Consider the following 20,334-nt stretch of genomic DNA (forward strand, 5'->3'; position numbering starts at 1 on the left):
GCAACTGATAGAGCAAATTAAATTCTAAATGCACTGGTGATTTGATATATATCATTTTGCAAAGTGTTACTGAGAAAGTGCTGTTGCTGGAAAAAAGAGTTAAGTTCCAGAACGAGCCTTGTCGGTTCTGAGACCTGATCCAATTATGTAGAGTTCATTAACATAAATGTAAGGATAGGGAAGGACACAATGGAACAAAAAGAAAAGCAAAGAATATATTTCAGTACACTCTGTTTGGGGAACTAGAACTCTTTTGACCTCAAAAAGAGGATTAGTCAGATCCATGGAGAAGTTCAACAACTACGGTACTAACTTCTGTTAGAGGCAGTAGGCCTGTGAATATCAGTTTCTGGGAATTCCACATGGGGAGAGTTGGGTTGCACTCAAGTCCTGCTTGTGAGCTTCCCATACCAAGGGCATCTGACTGGCCACTGTAAGAAGAGGACGCTGTGCTAGGTGAGCCTTTCATGATCCTGGAGGGCTTTTCTGGTGTACTTAAAAGCCTGACCAGCATGACATGGCTGACCAGCATGACAATGCCCCATCTTTGCTGTCCCAAGCAATGTCACCTGAGAAAGGTCTCTATGCATCATTCTGCCTCAAAATGGAGCAACTAGACTGTTGCCTGATATACACATTGTGGATGATTTAACACCAGTCCTTGGCACTGGCTTCTAGTTTGTGCCGGATTTGGGGCCAAGTTCTCTGAAAGACTGCATTCACAAACCAGCCCAAAATTAAGAATCTTCAAGAGAGGCTTTGCAGTCATTGCATGTGGAACCATTTCAGATCTGCTGCAGTTTGTTTTCCACAAACCCCTGCCAAAAAACCCAGCCCTATGTTATTTGTCTCACTGTCTGCCCTAGTGAAATTACATAACTTACATAATTAATTACATAAATTACATTGTCCTATAATATTCTTCACCATTCATTTCAATGTGAAGGAAATGCAATGCAAATGGACAGAGGCATAATCAATCGCTTATCTTGAGTGGACCAAAAGCAAGAACGTATACACTGGATTGATTTCCATTCCAGACATATAATTTTTTTAAAAAAACACATCAGCAATTTCCTCTCCCGTTTCCATTTTTGTTAGAATTCCCTGACATCCTTACTCATGCCCAAGAGGATACTTGGGGCAATTCCTTTTCTGCTGCAGTGCCCCAAATTGGTGGCTTTGATGCTCTCAATGGTTAGAGTGTTAGCCTTGGATCTGAGAGGCCAAGGTTCAAATTTTCACTCAGTTATGAAGCTCAGTGCTGTGGGGTAAACAAGAACAATAATAAGAACCCTGCTGGATTAGGCTAAAGGCCCATCCCATTCAGTATCCTGTTCTCACAACAGCCAACCAAATGCCCGCAGGAAGACCGCAAGCAGGGCACGAGTACAACAGCAGACTGAGGCAGCAGCCTCGGGCAGCAGATAGCAATGATAATTTAATAATTAAAAATATTTTTATACCCCACCCATCTGGCTGGGTTTCCCCAGCTTACAGCATATATAAAACGTAACAAAACACCAAAGATTAAAAACTTCCCAATACAGATGTCTTCTAAAAGTTATGTAATTCTTAATCTCCTTGCCATCTGAAGGGACGGCATTCCACAGGGAGGATGCCACTACTGAGAAGACCTTCTGCCTGGTTCCCTGTAACTTCACTTCTCACAGTGAGGGAACCACCAGAAGGCCCTCTGTGGAGAGCCTCAGGGTCCAGGCTGAATGATAGGGGTGGAGACGCTCCTTCAGGTAAGCGGAAGGGGAAGAATTCCACCACCACCTTTCTCCCAGAGTTCCCTAAATTAGCTTGCTCTGCACCTTTTAAGCCAGTCTGCTGTTCTCAGGTGCAATGGAGGAGGGTGCCCATTTGGAAATAAGAGCTGATTGTCAACCCAAGCAGGTTCTGTACATGGCGGGGCAGGGTGCCAAACATATTGGGCCAATTCTGTTCATTTGCCCAGGAAAATTTACACCATTAGCATCCATGCTCCTCTAAGATCTGAGCCCAGGTCCCCCCCCCATAGCCATTTTAACGTTCACATGACACATGCACATTTTGTTTCAGGGAAGATTAGGTGGGAGGACAAAGGGATGCTCTTATAATAGCTATTAGGAACAGAGGTGGGGGAGAGAAGCAAGCTCTTGTTCAGTTATTAGAAAACAATGGCTGAGCCATTATACCTCTCCACCCCCCCACTTCCGTCTTTGCGCTGTGTGTGTGTGTGTGCCTGTTCCAGGACTACAATAATAGGAATATAATCGCAGTGTGGCAGATAATGAATATCCAGAGCTCTTTTCCAGGTGAGAAGTGCTGTATTGTGACTAGAATGAAAACAGACATAAAGCACTCCTTCTGTGGTAGAGGCTTTTGAGGCTGCTCCTGGGATACATAGCATGAAGATTGCTGCAAGGGGAAAGAGAAACTCCAGAGAAAGAAGCTGGCAGTAACTGTGCCCATTTAGAGCATTATTTTATAGAGTTCTCGCCTCTGGATTTTGACTAAAATGATACTCCGAGTGAATTCTGAGGGTGCCTCTTGGGTAAAACAGACCAAGGCAAGAGGCAAGAAGCCACCTTTATAACAATCCCTGTATCCTCACATGGGAAATGAGCATGCAAGACTAGGGATGGGTGAATCTGAAATTTCAGGTTTCTCACTTTCTCATTTTTCTTCCAATCTCAACTTCAGTCCTCTGCATTTCCACACCAGTTTGCAGAAAAACAGGAGAATTCTTTAGGAAAATTCACCAGCATTTTAGTTGTAATTTCTCCTAATATACCCAATTTGATATGAAATTTTGCCCAATATGCACTTTTTCCCCCCAAAGAAATTTCCCCTAATGTGACTGTGTTTTTTGCATGCTATTCTCAGAAACACATCTCGTTTTATGGACAGATTACCACCTGCATATGCATCTTTCCACACACTATTTGGTTCGAGAACTGTGTTGCAAAATTCAGAGGGCTGCGGATTTTGAAAGATGGCTGCGCTTCAGTTCATGTATTGTTTTGGAAAATGTGAATTGGGTAGGTTCACCTCTAAATGTGAACTGAACATCTCTACATGATGTGGGGTTAAAGGACAAAACTTTATTAAATCAAGGACCTGCAAGGGAAAGAACCATGCCCTCCTTGAGCGCTTTTGCAAGGCAGGAAATTGTGCTCGAAGTGTGATGGGTGCAGTGGCGTAGCTTGGGTTGTCAGCACCCGGGGCAAGGCAAGTAATTTGTGCCCACTAACCCGTGGATTTGCGCCCCCTAACCCGTGGATTTGCACCCCCTAACCCCCAGATGTTGCGCCCGGTGCGGCCAGCCCCCCCCCGGCACCCCCATGCTACGCCACTGGATGGGTGCCTCTTGCTTGACTGGGCAGAGTGTGTGTCCACACACACACACACACACCATAGGCAGCTGTAGAAAGGTAAGAGTAACACAGATTTAGCTAATTTGATGAAGGCTGCAAGGGGAGTCTTCAGTTCCTTCTCTGATCAGACAGTTAACTGATCAGTGCACCTCATAGTCTACTTGACCTTTGACTTTCCTCCCATCATCCCTAGTCATTGACCATACTTGCTGGGGCTGGTTCAGTCACATCTGGAGGGCCAAAATTTCCTCACACCTGTTCTATGCATTGATATGCACCCAGCGGCTGAACTAGAGCTCAACTTTAGGGTCTCATTTCCATCCACATCCTGCCGTTGGATGAGCATTTTGCTTGCAAGTCATCAAAATGTCCAAAACTGGGCAAGCCCTGAGCTCCAGGTGCCTGCCATTGCATGTGCATTCCGTTTTGCTTCCTGATGCCATCCCACATCTGCGATCGTCCAAAAACGATGCCCTCCTTTAATAGAGCTGCCTCTTGGCACAGGAAGAGTCAGTTTAGAGTAGCTCAAAAGCCTGCCTGGCTCTTTTTAAACACTACAACAACATTTGACCTTTTCAAGCATGCCTCTCCAGCAGCGGGAGAGTGACTGGAATTTACTACCAAATCTGGGGAAATGCAGGACTCAGTGAAATATGCCCTCTCTCTCCCCCCCTCCCCCTATGTCACAGTTTGAGCTGGATATCAGAGGCCCAGTAACAGCTCAAGGCTCTCTTTTACCATTTAGAAGAGGAGAAGGAGGAGTTCATTGCCTCCCAAGGACCATATTTCATTGCTCTACCAGACAAACATGGGTGATTGGAAGCACAGCATGCAGAGGGTATTCGAAGGCCATTCCAGCTGGGAAATTAGATAGATTCCCACCCACTCGGAGAATCATGAAAGTGAGTCCTAGCACAATAGCAACCAGCATCACTGCACAGCATCCCAAATATTTATTTCAAGAGCTGGTCTAGCTTCGTAACAGTTCACAGCTAACCCACTCCTATTTTGGGGGGAAGTTGTATAGTAAGGCTGCAATCCTATATGCACAAACCTGGGAGCAAACCCCATAGAAACAAGTGGGACTTGCTTTAAAGTAAACATGGCTAGGACTGTGCTTTTGAGCAGCATTAAAGACTTGTAACACAAGTGCCCCATTCTTGGCCTATGGGTTGTATCCAGCATTAGCCATACTCAGAGGAGTCCCATTGATATTAATACATAGCCATTAATTTCAAAGCATCTCCTATGGGTAAAACTTAGTTGGATACAACCTCATAGCTCCCCAGCTCCTGAGCCCAAACTGACAAGATCATGTGCCTTCAGGGGAGCGCCACTGCGACAAGGCCGTAATCTAATTAAGTTCCTGTTTTGCTATCAGATACGTCATCTCTTTCCTCCGAAAAAGTTATTGAAAAGAGAGGGGGAGGACAGAGCGTGAGCTCTTTGTAATTAACATGCAGCCGTGCCTGTCATGCAGGGAGCAGGCACAGTTATAATAACTCGGGAGTCAATAATTCATAAACCATAATGCATTATTAATCAATTATCGAGGCCCGAATTACATTTAATGAGATTAAGCTGATTGGAGCGCTAAGCTGTTTGAATCGTATTGATTTAATCAATGTGCTTAATTAAACTGTGTACATTTTCCCCACACACAATCATCAGTTCACAACACCCTGAAAAAGTGGCCATCTCAGCCCTTCCTTGCTGTTCTTAATTAGGAGGGACGTAGGGAAATTGTATTTCATTTTTTAAAGTGGGGGGGATAGACCCCCGTTTTTAAAAAAAATAATAATAATGACAGATCAACCAACAGCTTATTATGTGGCTGTCAGTGGAGAGCTAACAGATTTTGCAGAGCTAGCAGCTCCTATGCCTTCACCAATGTGACATGACGTCCTTCAGTGAGGGCCTCACAGCTCATATCCCACACAGTGGAACTGACAGGTGGAGGAGGCTAACCTTCCAGATAAGTGCTTAAAGCATGGGTGAGGGATGTTTCTCAGCCCAAGGGCCACATCCCCTCATGGGAAACCTTCCAGGGGCCACCCATCAATGAGGGTGGGGCCAGCGGCAAAAAAATGGGTAGACCCTGAAGCAAAGGTCTGTGCTATGTATGATCTGGTTGAGATTCCTGCATTGGAAGGGTTTGGACTAGATGACCCTCAGGGTCCTTTCCAGCATTCAAAGCTCCCATTGTTCTGGGCGTGTTTTGCAACAGGGAATTTCATTAATGAGAGCAGTTTCTGAGCTCTGGGTGCAGTACCACGCCTAAGATTTCAGACTAAAACTGCCACTGCTGGAAGGAAAGGAGGAGCTCCCCACTTCCATTTTCTGCCTCCCCATTTCCAGCTACTCTCTGATGACTGGAGAAGGAACCCTCATAAGAATATTAGGGTGAGGCGAGCAGGAGAAGTATGGCTTTGTTTTTTGAGGTCTTCAGATGAGGACTAGACCATGTGAAAAATGAACATAAGATTTTAGCTGCGGTTCATTTTCAGCTTTGTATTCTTGTGATATAAAAAGCATGCCTAGACACTCTGTTGCGGCACCCATTACCTAGGTTTAAGGTGCCATTTAGCTCCTAGTTTTCATATCTCCGTTTCTAACACTGGTCCCTTCCAACGCTACAATTCTATGGTTTTAAGTGACTCTTACCTTTCTACAGTAGGGTACATACATTCCAGTCACCAAAGGACAGAGGTTTCTACACACACACACCACAGCTCTGCATCCTTCATCCAGGCCAGCAAGAGGCATGACCACAGTTCAAGGATACATTCGAACCAGGCAAAAGTGCTCAAAGAGAGCATGGAGCAAAGCTGGAGAGATGCATGGCCTGGTGAGAGTCACATTCAGCACCAAGGCCTGAGGATCTCCTCTACCTGGCCTAGAGCTATGCACAGATGGGCCTCTCTACACTATTTACAGGTAGAGAAATTGAAGTGGGTGGACCATTTCACCAAATTTATCCAAGGAGAGGAGAAGTTCCCCAAAACTTTCTCAGGGATGGAACTCATCATAGCAGAAAGTACAGATACTCCCTTCCTTCCCTGAGGTTTTATTTGCTTTTGCTGCTGCTACAACCACAGTCTGTCCATCATTTTGCACACTCCACAATGCCCCAGAACCAGTGTTATTGTGGGTTCCACACACAGACAAAAAGTGGTGGAGAATATTCAGACGGGGAGGATCTGTGAAATTGCCTTCTTTTGAGGGGAAGATGTTGGTCTGAAAAAGAAAAAAAATGTTCTCGAGGGGGAGGGAATGTCATCTGAGAAATTTTCGCTCAGCTCTAGTGCTGCTTCACAACACTCCCCTGTCAACCAGGCAAGGTAACAATGGCCTCATCAATGACACATTACAAAAGGCAATGATTTTGCTTACATGGAGGCTGTATACCTTAAGCACCATTCCTTTGAAATTGACTTTGTTGCAATCAACAGGGCTCCCTTCCAAATACACAAAGCCTGGATTTAAGTTTGCCATCCATTTCTTTCTGGCAGGGCTCTTGGGACTTCAACAGCTGCCTGATAGGGCTGATAATCAACAGGCAAAGCTCTTCCCATCACTGTGAGCTAATGGAATAAATGGCAGTCATTTACTTTTATGGGAGACACTAAAGGGGCTTAGGGGGAGCCCACTGGGACAGGAAGTTAAATCAGCCACCTGCCTCTGGTGACTCCAGTTTCTTCAGGGAGGTGGAGAGGTAGGTTTATAATCATCTGAGTAACAATGTCACGCCACTCCATCTGACTACACAGTGGCATGCTGTAAGACAGAAGTGGAAGTCCTCTTTTCAGCTCTAAGGCTACATTCCCTTTAGGGTAAGCTTCTAGGGGTTCCATGCTACTGGCGGTTGGAGCCAATAAGCACAGACACACAAACACCCGGGGCTTCTTCCAAGACTGCACCTCTAGGGCAGAGAACTCACAATACACACAGAAAAGTGAGCCAAGCTAACGACTTGGGGACCAAGTCATATCCTGTGGCGCTTGATAATGGAATTATACTGATATATAAAAGTTTACCAATTTAACAGCAGGTAAAATAGACACACACACACACACACACGAAATTGCTCAATAAGGACATTATGATCAACAATGGAACCCAGTTAATTTTGGTGCTGCCTGATGATTATCAAATTGCCATGACACAGACTTCTTCACTGGTAGCACCCGTGTTGCAGAATGCAGTCCGCTCTGAAATATGGGAGGCCTCATCTTTATCGGCACTCTGCTGGCTTTGGCAGATGCACCTGTTCACACAGGCATTCCCTTGATCTCTCAACCTGAGCCTCCTGTTTCAATGTCTCTCCTGCATTGGTCTCTACTACAGCCACAGCAGGTGTTGTAACTCTGTCTCTCTCCCCCAAAGGCACACTCCTCCATTGCCTTCCGGAGACAGACGGGTGCCAGCCATAGATGTTTTCCTGGGATTGATTTGTTGTGTATTTTAGTTGGGCGTGTTAACATTTGTGTAACTGACTCCCATAAACAGTAAACCACTAAGAAGTCTATTTTAGCATTAAATTGTATCTAAATGTAATACAAATACAGTGGTACCTCTGTTTGCGAACTTAATTCATTCTGGAGGTCCATTCATTAGCTGAAACTGTTCTCAAGCCAAGGCGCGCTTTCCCTAATGGGGCTTCTCACCACAGGTGCTCTTCCCCCGGTTGGATTCTGTTTTTGCTTTCTGGGGGAAAGTTTGCTGGCCAGAATGCCTACTTCCAGTTTTGCGGAGGTCGTTCCCCAAAGCGTTCATTGACTGGACTGTTCGCAGACTGAGGTACCACTGTAATATGATATGCACAATGTCAGGGAACTGCCATCGGCTCAGAGGCAAGAGAGAGGGGGGCAGTTGTGTTACAGGGAGCCTCCAAAAATCTTGCAAAGCAATTCCTCTTCCGGTGAGGAGGAAAGCCCCACCTCCAGTGAAGAAGAGGTGCAAGGACCAGAGGATGCTGGTAAGAGTCTTAACACCGCGCCTGATCCAGCCAGAGAGGAGGGAAGCATGCCCTTGCCATCTCCCATCATGTGCAGTAGTTTGAGACCCAGGGAGGGGCGAAAAAGGCTGGGAGTGATGAAACTTTTATGTTGGGGGAGGTACAAAAACAGACCACTCCCGGATTCTGCTAGCGATTGAGCCAGACATGAACTTATGACCCTCTTCACTGTAAATAGTTTGCACCCAAATAAAGCCTGTAAAGGACAGGTCGGAGTCCTGCCCGGTTACTCTCGAGCAACCACAACAGCACCTGACACACAACTTTTCTGGTGTACACATAGGCAGGTAAGAATTCTACAGGCACGTATACACACACAAACACATACATAAAACCATAGGATACTCTCTGCACAGAGGGATCCCACCATGGCCATTGCTTTCCCTTTCTCCAACGACCTCCCAGAGGAATGCCACCAAGAGTAGGAAGACAATGAGGCAAGTGATGGCAAATGTGGGCAAGCAAAGGAAATGTAAATGAATGTGAGGTTTTGCAAAGTGCTTTTAAAGGGTTACCAAAAGGGAGGAGGCTATTTGGCACTGCCAAAAATGCTCCCTCCCAAAAAAGAAGAAATGTGTGTCAGTTCAGCTTTAGTTCCAAACCCCATCAGCTACCACAGTGAGCACTTCAATGTCCTTACTTAACATGGGCGTTAAGTGCCCAATGCTGTGACAGTTTAATTTCTCCCCTTGGTGCAGTTTCTAAGCTGTATGATGCAGCCTGAACATAATACATAATAAAACCTTACACTTGTCATAGCACAGTTTGTCCTGGACGGAATCTTTAATTCCATTGACAATGCAAGAGCCAATCACAGACTCTCACTTAGCTTCCACATATTCCAAAACGAATATGCAGTGTTGGCGGGGGGCGGGGAACATACGAGCGTTTGGGGTATCATGGGAGGAGGGTGATAAGTGGGATGAAATCAGCCACAAATCAGCTTCCTTGGGCCTTCTGCATATTTAGAACAGGAGCATTTGAGAGGCAATGAGAGACTCTGTGAATTCTATGACAACTCCCTCTTTCTTGTAACCCTCTTCCAAAGAGAAGCGACATTTTAATAAGCAGGTTCGTGCAGCTTGAATAGCCGATCTGTTATCTCTAGAATTAGAAAAGGACGAGGGTGCTGGAATGTATAAAACATGCAGGTCTCAATAGATTTGTGCATGGAAGATGAATACTAGGGTGGCTCCTTATGCCTCTCCTTCCCGTGTTCTATTACTGATAAGTAATAAGCAATTACTGGAAGGGACAAGAAGGAATGCCAGCAATCTCAAGCAGCCCTGTGACAGAAATTGTAAATCACGGGACACCTGTAAAGCAGAGGTGGGGAACCTTTTGCAGCCTGAGGGTCACAATCCCTTGTGAGCAACCTTCTGGGGGCCACATGGCAGTGGTGGGAGGGGCCAGAGACCAAAATGAAAGGAGCAACAAATGCAACACTTACCCTTGTACAGTAGGCTACATACCAGCCATGCAAAAGTCAATGGTTGCTGTACACACACATTTTCTCTATCCAGGCCAGCAAAAATCTATTCCATTACAGCCAGAAATGGAACTTGAGCAGGACCAGGGAAGGGAGAGTCTGGAGGGCCATGGTTGCCCTCCCCAGGTCTGAATTTCCCCGTCATTGTCTGGAAAGCTGCAGCTGGCTCAGTATGGGAGAAGGAGACGGTTGTCTCACTCTCTGTAACACCAGGGCAGCTCATAGGAAAGTGATGGCCCAATTCTTGCTGCTCCATGGCACCATCCTGATCACATCTATAAGTCTGGGTTGGGGAGCTTTTGGTCTTCTAGATGTTGCTGGTCTACAACTCCCATCATCCCTCTGGGAGCTTGCAATCCAGCAGCATCTGGAGGGCCACAGCTTCCCCAACTCTGACATAGCCTTACATAACTGGTGCCTCAGGCTTGAGGAAGTCATCAGCCAGAGTAGTTCTCTAAGTCTTCTGAAGCCTAGCTTGGTCTAGCCTAAGACCTGCTCCTGCTTATTTATTCTTTTAGAACCTGACCTCTGCTGGATCAGACCAAAGATCCATGAGAGACCAACATCCAACATCCAGTGGCCAACTAAATGGCTATGGGAAACCCACAAGCAGGACCTGAATGCAACAGACCTCTCCCCACTTGTGATTCCCAACAACTAGTTCTGCACTGAGTTATCTTCCTGTGGCCTCCTTTGGAACCCAACCTCTTGCCTATCTTGGCCTACTTTCCCTTTCATGTGACCCTGGGGCTGTACTCTCCATCTTCAGGGCATAAGGTCAGGGATGTGGTCTGGGGAAGAGAATTGCCCTCAAGGTCAGCACCAGATGCTTCTACTGACACGGAAGAACTTGTGCAAGAGGGGCCCATTGTGCCAATCCCACTCTGGACAAAGGCACTGGAGTTACCTTGCTCCACACCCACCCTAGTGGAAAAAGAGTCTCCCTTGCAGCATCAAACCTGATAACTGCTAAAGCATGTTGAGGTTTGTTAAATGAGGAGGTTCCACTCACTGAATGTGCAGCTAACTACTTGGACTTGCAGCTCCTTTTTAAAGCTCAGTCTCAGGTTGACTGGTGCTGAAACTTGGGTTTTGCGCTTAGGGAGGCTCTCTGGGATGGAGCTGTCCGAGGTGCTTAAGTTTGCCTCAGCCCTTCCCTACATAACCTCATCTTGCTCAATTTGCCCAAACCTAAACAGGATGTCAGGTTATATGGACCTCTGGCCTGATCCATCAGAGCTTTTCTTATGTTCTCATTGCTCACACCTGGTGCCTCGGATTCACAACCAGTACCCACCTTTTCTTGAAATATTAACCCATATAAAAATGTTTGAAATAAAAAAAAGTTAGTCAATTTAGTCTTGAGAAACCACATTGTATATGTCTGCTTTGGGAGGTGCAGGGGGCAGCTCCCTGGGAAAGCAAAATTACTGTAGATGTTGCCATTATGGAAGATTTGGATACTATTTAATCAACATAAACCTCTAAGTAGTTTACATAAAACAGTATAAATATTCATAAGAAAAAATACTGGGGGGGGATTCAAATTCATGAAAATATGAATAAAATTGGTGATTTTAAAAGCAAATATGCATTAAAAAAATTACATTGGGACCCAGGACTTGCTGGTGAAGAGTGGATAATAAAGACATTTATTAATGGTGGTGGTGGTGTCTAGGTACAAGCTCCTAAACAAAAAAGTTTTAGCAGGAACTGAAAATTACACTGCAAAGGCACCTGCCTTACTGCAATGGATTTTGAATGGAAGTAACAGCAGGGGAATGTGGCAGAGTTCCTTGTGGACCTAAAGAACAAAAAGCCCACCTGAGGGCAATGAAAGAAGAGCTGTCTTCAGCTCTGCTCCACTGCCTCTGCTGACTGGGTCTCCAAAGTTCTAGATGACACCCTTGCTGAAAGCCGCATCTTCCATCCATGTGGCTTATCCACAAGTGATGAAGGGAACTTCCATTTGTACCAGTGACTAAAAGGCTTTTAAACATTTACTGTGTTTTTCCAAAGCTTGGCCATTTATGAAATTGCCACAATGGACCCCCTTATCCCTTCCTCCCTGACCCATAGATTAGAGGGCTTGTCAAAGCAAAGCCAGGGGAGTGAGGCATGGGGGTTGATCAAAGCTAGGAGGCAGGGAAATGAAATTTGGTGTATCTCCCAAAAGCTATAATTAACCAAGCTGCTCAGATGAAATAAGTAAATACATGATTATTCAGCCTTGCCCGGAGGCAAGCTTGTAGCACACCACATGGTACAGTCTCTTTCTGACAATTCATCCAGCAAATCAAGTGGATTGCATACTTAGAACATCACTGTTGTTATCATTCCTGGAGCATGCCCCAGATCTGTGTGGCACCTTAACTAGCAAGCAGGCTACAGTTAATATACATTGGTCCCTGAAGCAACTGGGTGCACAGCCCATTTCTGGCCAAGATGCTAAAGCAAGTGACATTATTTGGTGTTACAACCAGTTCAACTAGTTCTTCCCTTTAGGTAAAGGGTAAAGGGGACCCCTGACCACATTAGGTCCAGTTGTGGCAGACTCTGGGGTTGCGGCGATCATCTCGCTTTATTGGCCGAGGGAGCCGGTGTACAGCTTCCGGGTCATGTGGCCAGCATGACTAAGCCGCTTCTGGCGAACCAGAGCAGTGCACAAAATGCCATTTACCTTCCCGCCGGAGCGGTACCCATTTATCTACTTGCACTTTTGACGTGCTTTCGAACTGCTAGGTTGGCAGAAGCAGGGACTAAGCAACGGGAGCTCACCCCATCACGGGGATTCGAACCGCCGACCTTCTGATCAGCAAGTCCTAGGCTCTGTGGTTTAACCCACAGCGCCACCCGCATCCCGTTCTTCCCTTTAGAAAGAACAATATCCCTATTCAGGTTTTCACCACAGTCCTTGTAAGCAGCACTTCCAAAAACAAACATTAGAAAACACAGCCCAATCTGGGAGTGTTTCTTGACAGCAGTGAAAATTGGGCAGATAATCTCAGTTCAGCCCAGGGTTCCATCTGCTGCATTTTATCTCATTGCATATGACTGCTAAATGCACACTGTCACTCACATTGAGTTTCCAAATGGAGGAAGGCTACAAACCAAATGAAATGGACTAACACAGAGGCATCCATGACTTACGGAACTGCTCCAGATCATCGCTGCTTTCTGACTCAGGCATGGCTGTGATTGTCAGCAGGGGACAGGGGTTTCCTCCCAGAGTGTGGCACAGAGTCTGCCTCCTGAAGAAGACTTTCTTTGCATTCCTGGCTTGCTCCAAGATGTCAAGGTGAGACTGGAGAGAGGGGGACAAAAGCAGGAGGACGTGTGAAAAGTCCATCCAAATAAAATCAAGGATCCTTACCATCCAGACCCTCTTTGCAAAAATGAGCAGTCAGATGCTCCTGGACACTCACAAATCAGGGTTGTTGTTCTTTTAATGTGCAATGGACCACAAAATGTGCAGTTAGGGGAAAACTATGCAGCTGGAAAAATGGGCTGGGGCGGGGGAAGACTAGACATGCCAGTGTTTATGTGTTTTTAAAGCACTTAAATGATAGGAAATATGCAGGATGGTATGGACACAAATTATATAAAGGGTCTCATTTCCATACTTTCAAACTTCCCAGAATATATTAAAATACCTTCTTTTGGGGGACCTGGCCCTCCTCTTCATCACCTTCATCTTTGGGCAGTCTACATTTCATCACATCCTTGTAAATACAGTGGTACCTTGGGTTAAGTCCTTAATTCGTTCCGGAGGTCCATTCTTAACCTGAAACTGTTCTTAACTTGAAGCACCACTTTAGCTAATGGGGCCTCCTGCCACCGCCGCACTGCCAGAGCACGATTTTTGTTCTCATCCTGAAGCAAAGTTCTTAACCCGAGGTACTATTTCTGGGTTAGCAGAGTCTGTAACCTGAAGCATATGTAACCTGAAGCGTATGTAACCTGAGGTACCACTGTACCCTGAATCCTGTTTTTGCATCTTAGCTCTATCTCGCACCTTGTGTTCCTTCTGCTGCAGCCAGTGCAAAACAGCTGGTCTGGGGGTCCACTCTGCCTATTGTGACACATACTATAAAAGATGCAAATATCTACCTGCCCAACAATGCAACCTGTCTCTGTGCACCGAGGAATTAGGCAGCTGAGCCGGACCCAGCCTACCAATTCAAGTGCTGCTGAGTGAAAGGTTGCAATGTCTGCATCCCCTTCACAGCAGCTCTTCAAAGGTTGAGTGGTGGTGGGGTTAAAAGAAGTGGCAACAGAGCAATGCGGCAAGCTGGCATTAGCAGATTGTCTCATCCCTTACAGACTCACCCCATACCTGAGCTCCACAAGAGAAAGCCTCCTGCAGATACTATTTTATCAGGAAGTCTGTTCCTCATTGTGTCAGAATTGGCCTTTAGTGTGGCAGCACCTGCCCTCTCATTGCACACCAGACAGACGCCATCTCTGTTTCCTCTTCAGCACCTGTTGAAGACTTTCAATAAGCCTTTTAAGTGGAGATATTTATACCAGTTGGTATCTATTTTTAATGTATATAGTTTTAATCTGTACATATGCAGACACGCATATGTTTGCAGTTGTTTTAACTGTTTTAAGTATGCAGTTCTTTTATATATGTTTTTAATGTGTTATTACGAGATGCTTTGAGATGCTGCTTAGGAAGCAATTCATAAATCAACTAAAGAACAATAACACTGAAGATTGGTTTCACACCCAATTTCCTTCACTTCACCTCCTTCACCCTGCATTAAAACAAGCACAGGGTCACTCCACTGTACCTGCTGGTACCAAAACATTTTCTTATTGGACCTGCTTCTGCCCAGTTATCATTGCTTTTGAAATCAAAGTTGGCCCTCTAGGTTCCACTTGTATGTGCTTGTGTGCAGCAAGACTCTATTAATAACTATTTTCATCTATCACCCTGGAGTAAAATACATTCATTTATTACTCAGAGTAACAGTGGCATTGAATACTGTCCCTCTGCACAGTATGCAGAGGTGTGCTATAAATATGCTTTCAGTTATTAAATGCACATTATATTATGATCAGTGTTTCCAAGTCACTGTTTCCATATGGGATTTTATCATCTTTTCATCTGCATTGTGCAGGTAATTGAGCCCCTGAGTTGCTAAATCACTATGAATTCATTACTGATCTGAAGGGACACACACGGACACGCACACACACACACACATTTTGCATGGACATATGCTGGAAAATAAAACCTAATGGTGCACATTCATGAAATGGGTTTTTGTTCATCATCCATTCTGCAAAAATGGAATTGTTTTCCCATGACAAAAAGTTAGAAGCTCCAGGAGAAAGTTGTGAGTTATTTTAGCTGACCTGGTCAAAGCCATCACTGGGCAGGAAGTGGGGAGAATGTCCCTAGCAATCATGATTTGGCCAGAATCAGGAAATGAGTGTTTCTCCATACCTTAGTACACACAGGAGATGCACCTTCAATTTATTTTAAATGTAGTGTAGGGTAGTGTAGTGCTGAAATTATTCCCCATATTTCATGGACATTTGTAGCATTGTCAAAAAAGCCCTACTTTTTTATTATTGTTTGGTAGTACTTGGAGAAATGTTAATTTGCATTCAGACTCTCTTATTTGCAGTCTCTCTCTCTCCCAAGACCCAATTAAATTGTTATTTACCCCCAAGAAATACTATCATATAGCCAAATCTGACTGAGGACTCAGATGAACAACATCATCTCATTCACTACATGATTTCCACAGACTACTAGCAAATCCAAGAAGCACTGCCCTCACTCACAATTGACTTGTTACCCCATGGCATCATTCATTACATAGCCAAAACTAATTTGCAACAGTACACATAGACATCATTTTCTTCCCTATATGGTCCTATGGCAAAGGACCAGCTGGTCAGGACCCTGGAGAGCTCCCTATAGCTACAGTAGCACTTCCTAGAATTATGTCCGGGAACTATTGCCTCAACAGCAGGCTGAAGCCTTCTTTTATGAAGGCTTGAAATATACCTCTAATCAGCCCACCTCCTCTGAGGGGCTGTCTAGTCATTTTAAGGCCCCCTGCATTTTGCAGTGCATTAAAGGACAATTGCATTTTGTAGAATTTTAATATTATGTACAGACTTTTTGCTTGTGATTTTGCTTGCAATTGCCACAAACAGCTTACAGACTTTGTTATACTAAACAGTATATGAGTTATTAAATTGAATTTAAACTACTTTATTATATAATCTCTGGCTCCTACAGAGTAGTGGCAGTGAGGGTTGCATGGAGACATGTCCTCTGATCTATACAAGCCAGGCAAAACCACATCCTCTGTCCAGAATGCTCCAGGAGTGAGGGGAAGTGTGGCTCTGCAAACAATGCCTCCCACCTCTGCCTCTGAGCCTGAGCAAAGCTTGTGGCCAAACGTAGTGAAACACTGAGCCTTCCCCCATACCAGAATGCAAACTGAAACAAATTTCTTCCCCATCCCCAATCTGGAAATTCATCAGAGGAAAGAGTTTTACCATCATAGCAGAGTAGGTGTAGGGATAATGGTATGCCAGGTAACAGACATCTTCCTTATGAGGGAAAACAATGCTGAAAGTAAGTGTGTAGCAGGATTTCCCGTGGGTTTTTCCTGAAGCTGTAGCCACTATGCAATTTTGGTAGTGGTTTCTGGTAGAAGGAAGGAGGGAAGGAGGGAGGGAGAGGAAGAGGGAGAGGGAGAGGGAGAGGGAGAGGGAGAGGGAGAGGGAGAGAGAGAGAGAGAGAGAGAGAGAGAGAGAGAGAGAGAGAGAGAATGAATAACCTGTTAGTCTCGTTATTGCTGCTGTTGTTTATATACCACTTAATGCCCAGAAGGCTTCTAAGCATTTTACAAAATAGAAAACAAACAATTGCACAACACTGTTACAATACAGGGTAACTAAAAATACACTGTAATTAAAATATGCAGTGAAATAAATCCCATTAAAATATAAAGGGCCATGACTGAAATGAGCAACAAAACAATCCCATTAACATAACACAGCAAGTAAAACAGCAATCAAAGCAGGAGACTCTGGTCAAGAGATCAAGGGAATGCCTGTGTAAACAAGTGAGTCTTCTAGTGCCGGCAGGATGCCACTGCAGATGAGGCCTCTCATATTTCAGCAGGGAATGCCTGACTCAATAGGGTAGCAAAGGAGAATCATATACATACAGGTCCTGCTACCCAAACAATGCATTCCCAGGAAATTGTTCATTAGGCAAGCATTCAAATAATGAGTCGATTATGTCTATTATTTCCTATGGGAACATTTCTAAGCTGTGATTTGTCTGTTCTTCTTCTCTCCCTCCACACTTTCTGCCTGAAACTGGTGTGGCCAATCAGCAAAACTCAGACAAAAGAAAAATGGGTTTGTCTGATCTCTCCTGCTCCCTGATTTGTCTGATCTCTCTCCATCCCTCCATGTTTTCTCCCTGAAATGGCAGCTGCCGACCAGCCAAACACAAACAAGTAAGGAAGTGGGGGAACTCCAGCTGTTTGGATATCTGAATCAGCTGTTCATGTGGCGAGGTTTGGGTATAATTATTTATGTTTGGATAACAGGGATTTCAGATAATGAGTTTTCTGATGGCAGGACCTGCATGTATACCAATAGGAATTTCAATTTTCCAAGTGCAAGTCCTGAGCTAACAAAAATGACACCAGCCATACACAAGCGGAAGGAATTCACATGCCCAGAGGACTCTGGGGGGACAGAGGCAGAAATACCCCAATGATGATTTAGCATGCTCAAAGGGTGTGGAATAGTGACTATCCATAGAACGGAGTGGCTGAAATTCTGAAGAGGGATCACTCCATATTGCAATATTTTGTTGCAGGTCACATTTTGCCGCTGGCTAATTTCTTAGATTCAATGAATTTCAATGCAACACTAAGCTTTTGAAACTGACTTATGACCACTGCAACCTGACTAGTGACTTACATTTCAGAGTCTCAGTTTTTCCAGTTGTAAGGTCAGATTTACCCCATTTCTGCACCAGTTTGTGATTTAAACAAAAACATTTTTTCAAGTTTGCACAAAAAACCATATGCATTTGCTCACACATTTTTCACAATATGCATATTTTTGTACGTAGTTTTGCCTGATACATGAATTTCTGCAAGCAGTTTTCCCCAATATAATGCAGCATTGGTATGTTTTTTTAACTAATATATTATTTTTTATATGCACTCTTAGGTTGGTCACTTCACTGGAAAATACACAGAAGTGCAAGATTCAAAGGTTAGCTTCAGTTCATGTGTTTGTTTGGGGAATTCAATTTAGTGAGTTCATATTAAACATAAGAATGTAAGAAGAGACCTGTTGGATCAGGCCAGTGGCCCATCTAGTCCACCATCCTGTTTTCTTATTGGTCAACTAGATACCTATGAGTATCCTGCAAGCAGAACCTGAGTGTAACAACAACTTTCCTCCTTTGTGACTCCCAGCAACTAATATTCAGAGGCAATCCTAAACTAGATGTGCCAACAGTCTGACTTAGCATAGGGCAGTTTCCTGAATTGGCCTTCCCATATGGAGTTGTGGTAGTCCTTAGGAACGTAAGGAGAGCCCCGTTGAATCAGATGGAAGTCACACCTAATCCATCATCCTATTCTCACAGTTGCCAACCAGATGCCGACGAGAGGGCCAAAAGCAGGATTTGAGCTCAACAACACCCTACCCACTTGAGATTCCTACTTGCAAGCCAAATAATTTCTCTTCCATTCCTACTCCTATCTGAGAACACAAAAACCAGGAGTGTCATTCCCAAAGGTTTGGTGTATGGGAGAGGCAAAGTTTGCAGCAAGCTTCAAAGGCATTCTCTTGTTGCATATATTCAAAATGAAACCGGGGGGGGGGGGGAGGGAGGGAGAGAGAGAGAAGCAGGGTATGCGGAAAGCATTTGTTCTTGTTAACTTTTCTATTAGGGTGACCAGATGGAAAGGCGATGGAATTACTTTTAATAGCGCTGGAGAAGGGATTTCAGCAGGTTCAGCTTCTCACACCGCTGCATGACAAGCTGCACTAATAGAAATCCCCTGTCCTACACAATAATCAAAGGTACAGGAGTCCTGGTTTCTTTTGCTGATCCTAGTTTTGACTCTTTGTAATGGCTGAAGATGTAGCTGTTTCTGGTAGTAATACTCACCTGTGACAACATCTCCTAGGATCGCTTCCCTGTTTAGCATCATAGGAAGCTAGCTGCCTTCCACTGAGTTCAGACCATGGGTCCCTCTAGCTCAGTGCTTCCTACACTGACTGGCAGTGGCTCTCCAGGATTTCAGAGAGGGGTCATATCTAGCCCTACTTTGGAGATGCTAGTGAACCTGGGACCTTCTGCATGCAAACCTGATGCTCTACCACTGAGCTATAGCCCTTTCCCTAATTTTGAAAGTAAGATGTGGGTGGCGCTGTGGTCTAAACCACAGAGCCTAGGTCTTGCCGATCAGAAGGTCGGCAGTTCAAATCCCCGCGATGGGGTGAGCTCCCGTTGCTCAGTCCCTGCTCCTGCCAACCTAGCAGTTCGAAAGCACGTCTAAGTGCAAGTAGATAAATAGGTACCGCCCCGGCGGGAAGGTAAACAGCGTTTCCGTGCGCTGCTCTGGTTCGCCAGAAGCGGCTTAGTCATGCTGGCCACATGACCCGGAAGCTGTACGCCGGCTCCCTCGGCCAATAAAGTGAGATGAGCGCCGCAACCCCAGAGTCGGTCACGATTGGACCTAACGGTCAGGGGTCCCTTTACCTTTTTAAGCAGCATTGTAGGAAATGTACCATGGCAGATGGCAGATGGCCATCAGGTAAGTTTGCATCTGGTGGAGGCACTGATGACCTTGCGCATTTCTGCACCCCACCGTGACCTGGAGCCAACCCAGGCAGAAAGCAGGAATGCAAATGTTTCAAATGTTTAAACAAAGGAAGGGTGGTTCCTGCAGATTGCCCATGGCTGGGTGCTTATGCCTCTGCCACTTTCTGTCTGCGACAACTTTAGCCCTGCCTTGATTCTGATTAAACATATGCACGCATGCGCGTGCACACACATATCACACTCCCCAGGAAAATACAAATCTTAAGAACGGATGTTCCTTCTCTGTCCTCACCTGGTCTTTTGCAATGTATCATTTTTTTAAAGAGCCAGCTTCAAAGGTGATGGTGAAAGAGTTCCCATTGGTTGAGATGAAGAGCCAATTCACGCATTTCAAAGCAACCGCATCGCACCAAATTGCATCCGCAACTACATCTCAGACAATAATTTCCCCTGCCTAGCACCAATTATGCTGTTGCTAAACCTTCCCATTCTGAAGGACTCTGTGATACCCCCCCCCTTATTGTTTTAAAAAAGATATCTTATCAGCATTGTATTAAAATGCAAAATATAAGGAAGAGACTGAAAGATGCAATTTCAGCTGCTGAAATTTACACAAACTGTTTATTTC

At 44.9% G+C, this 20,334-nt stretch overlaps 1 protein-coding gene across 2 annotated transcripts in view; it reads right to left on the bottom strand.

Annotated features, from left to right (window-relative positions):
* The window catches only part of AGBL1 (AGBL carboxypeptidase 1), a 399,614-nt gene that overhangs the window by 277,041 nt on the left and 102,239 nt on the right, over positions 1-20,334 (bottom strand). For both annotated transcript variants that reach the window (XM_083712535.1, XM_083712536.1), the window contains exons 16-17: positions 16,397-16,547; positions 13,022-13,175 (exon numbers count right to left, since the gene is read on the bottom strand). In XM_083712535.1, the coding sequence (XP_083568661.1) occupies positions 13,022-13,175; positions 16,397-16,547 (305 nt within the window). The remainder of the gene's footprint in view (positions 1-13,021; positions 13,176-16,396; positions 16,548-20,334) is intronic.

Source organism: Podarcis gaigeae, assembly GCF_964106915.1.
Source record: "Podarcis gaigeae genome assembly, chromosome: 14".
Taxonomy (NCBI): domain Eukaryota; kingdom Metazoa; phylum Chordata; class Lepidosauria; order Squamata; family Lacertidae; genus Podarcis; species Podarcis gaigeae.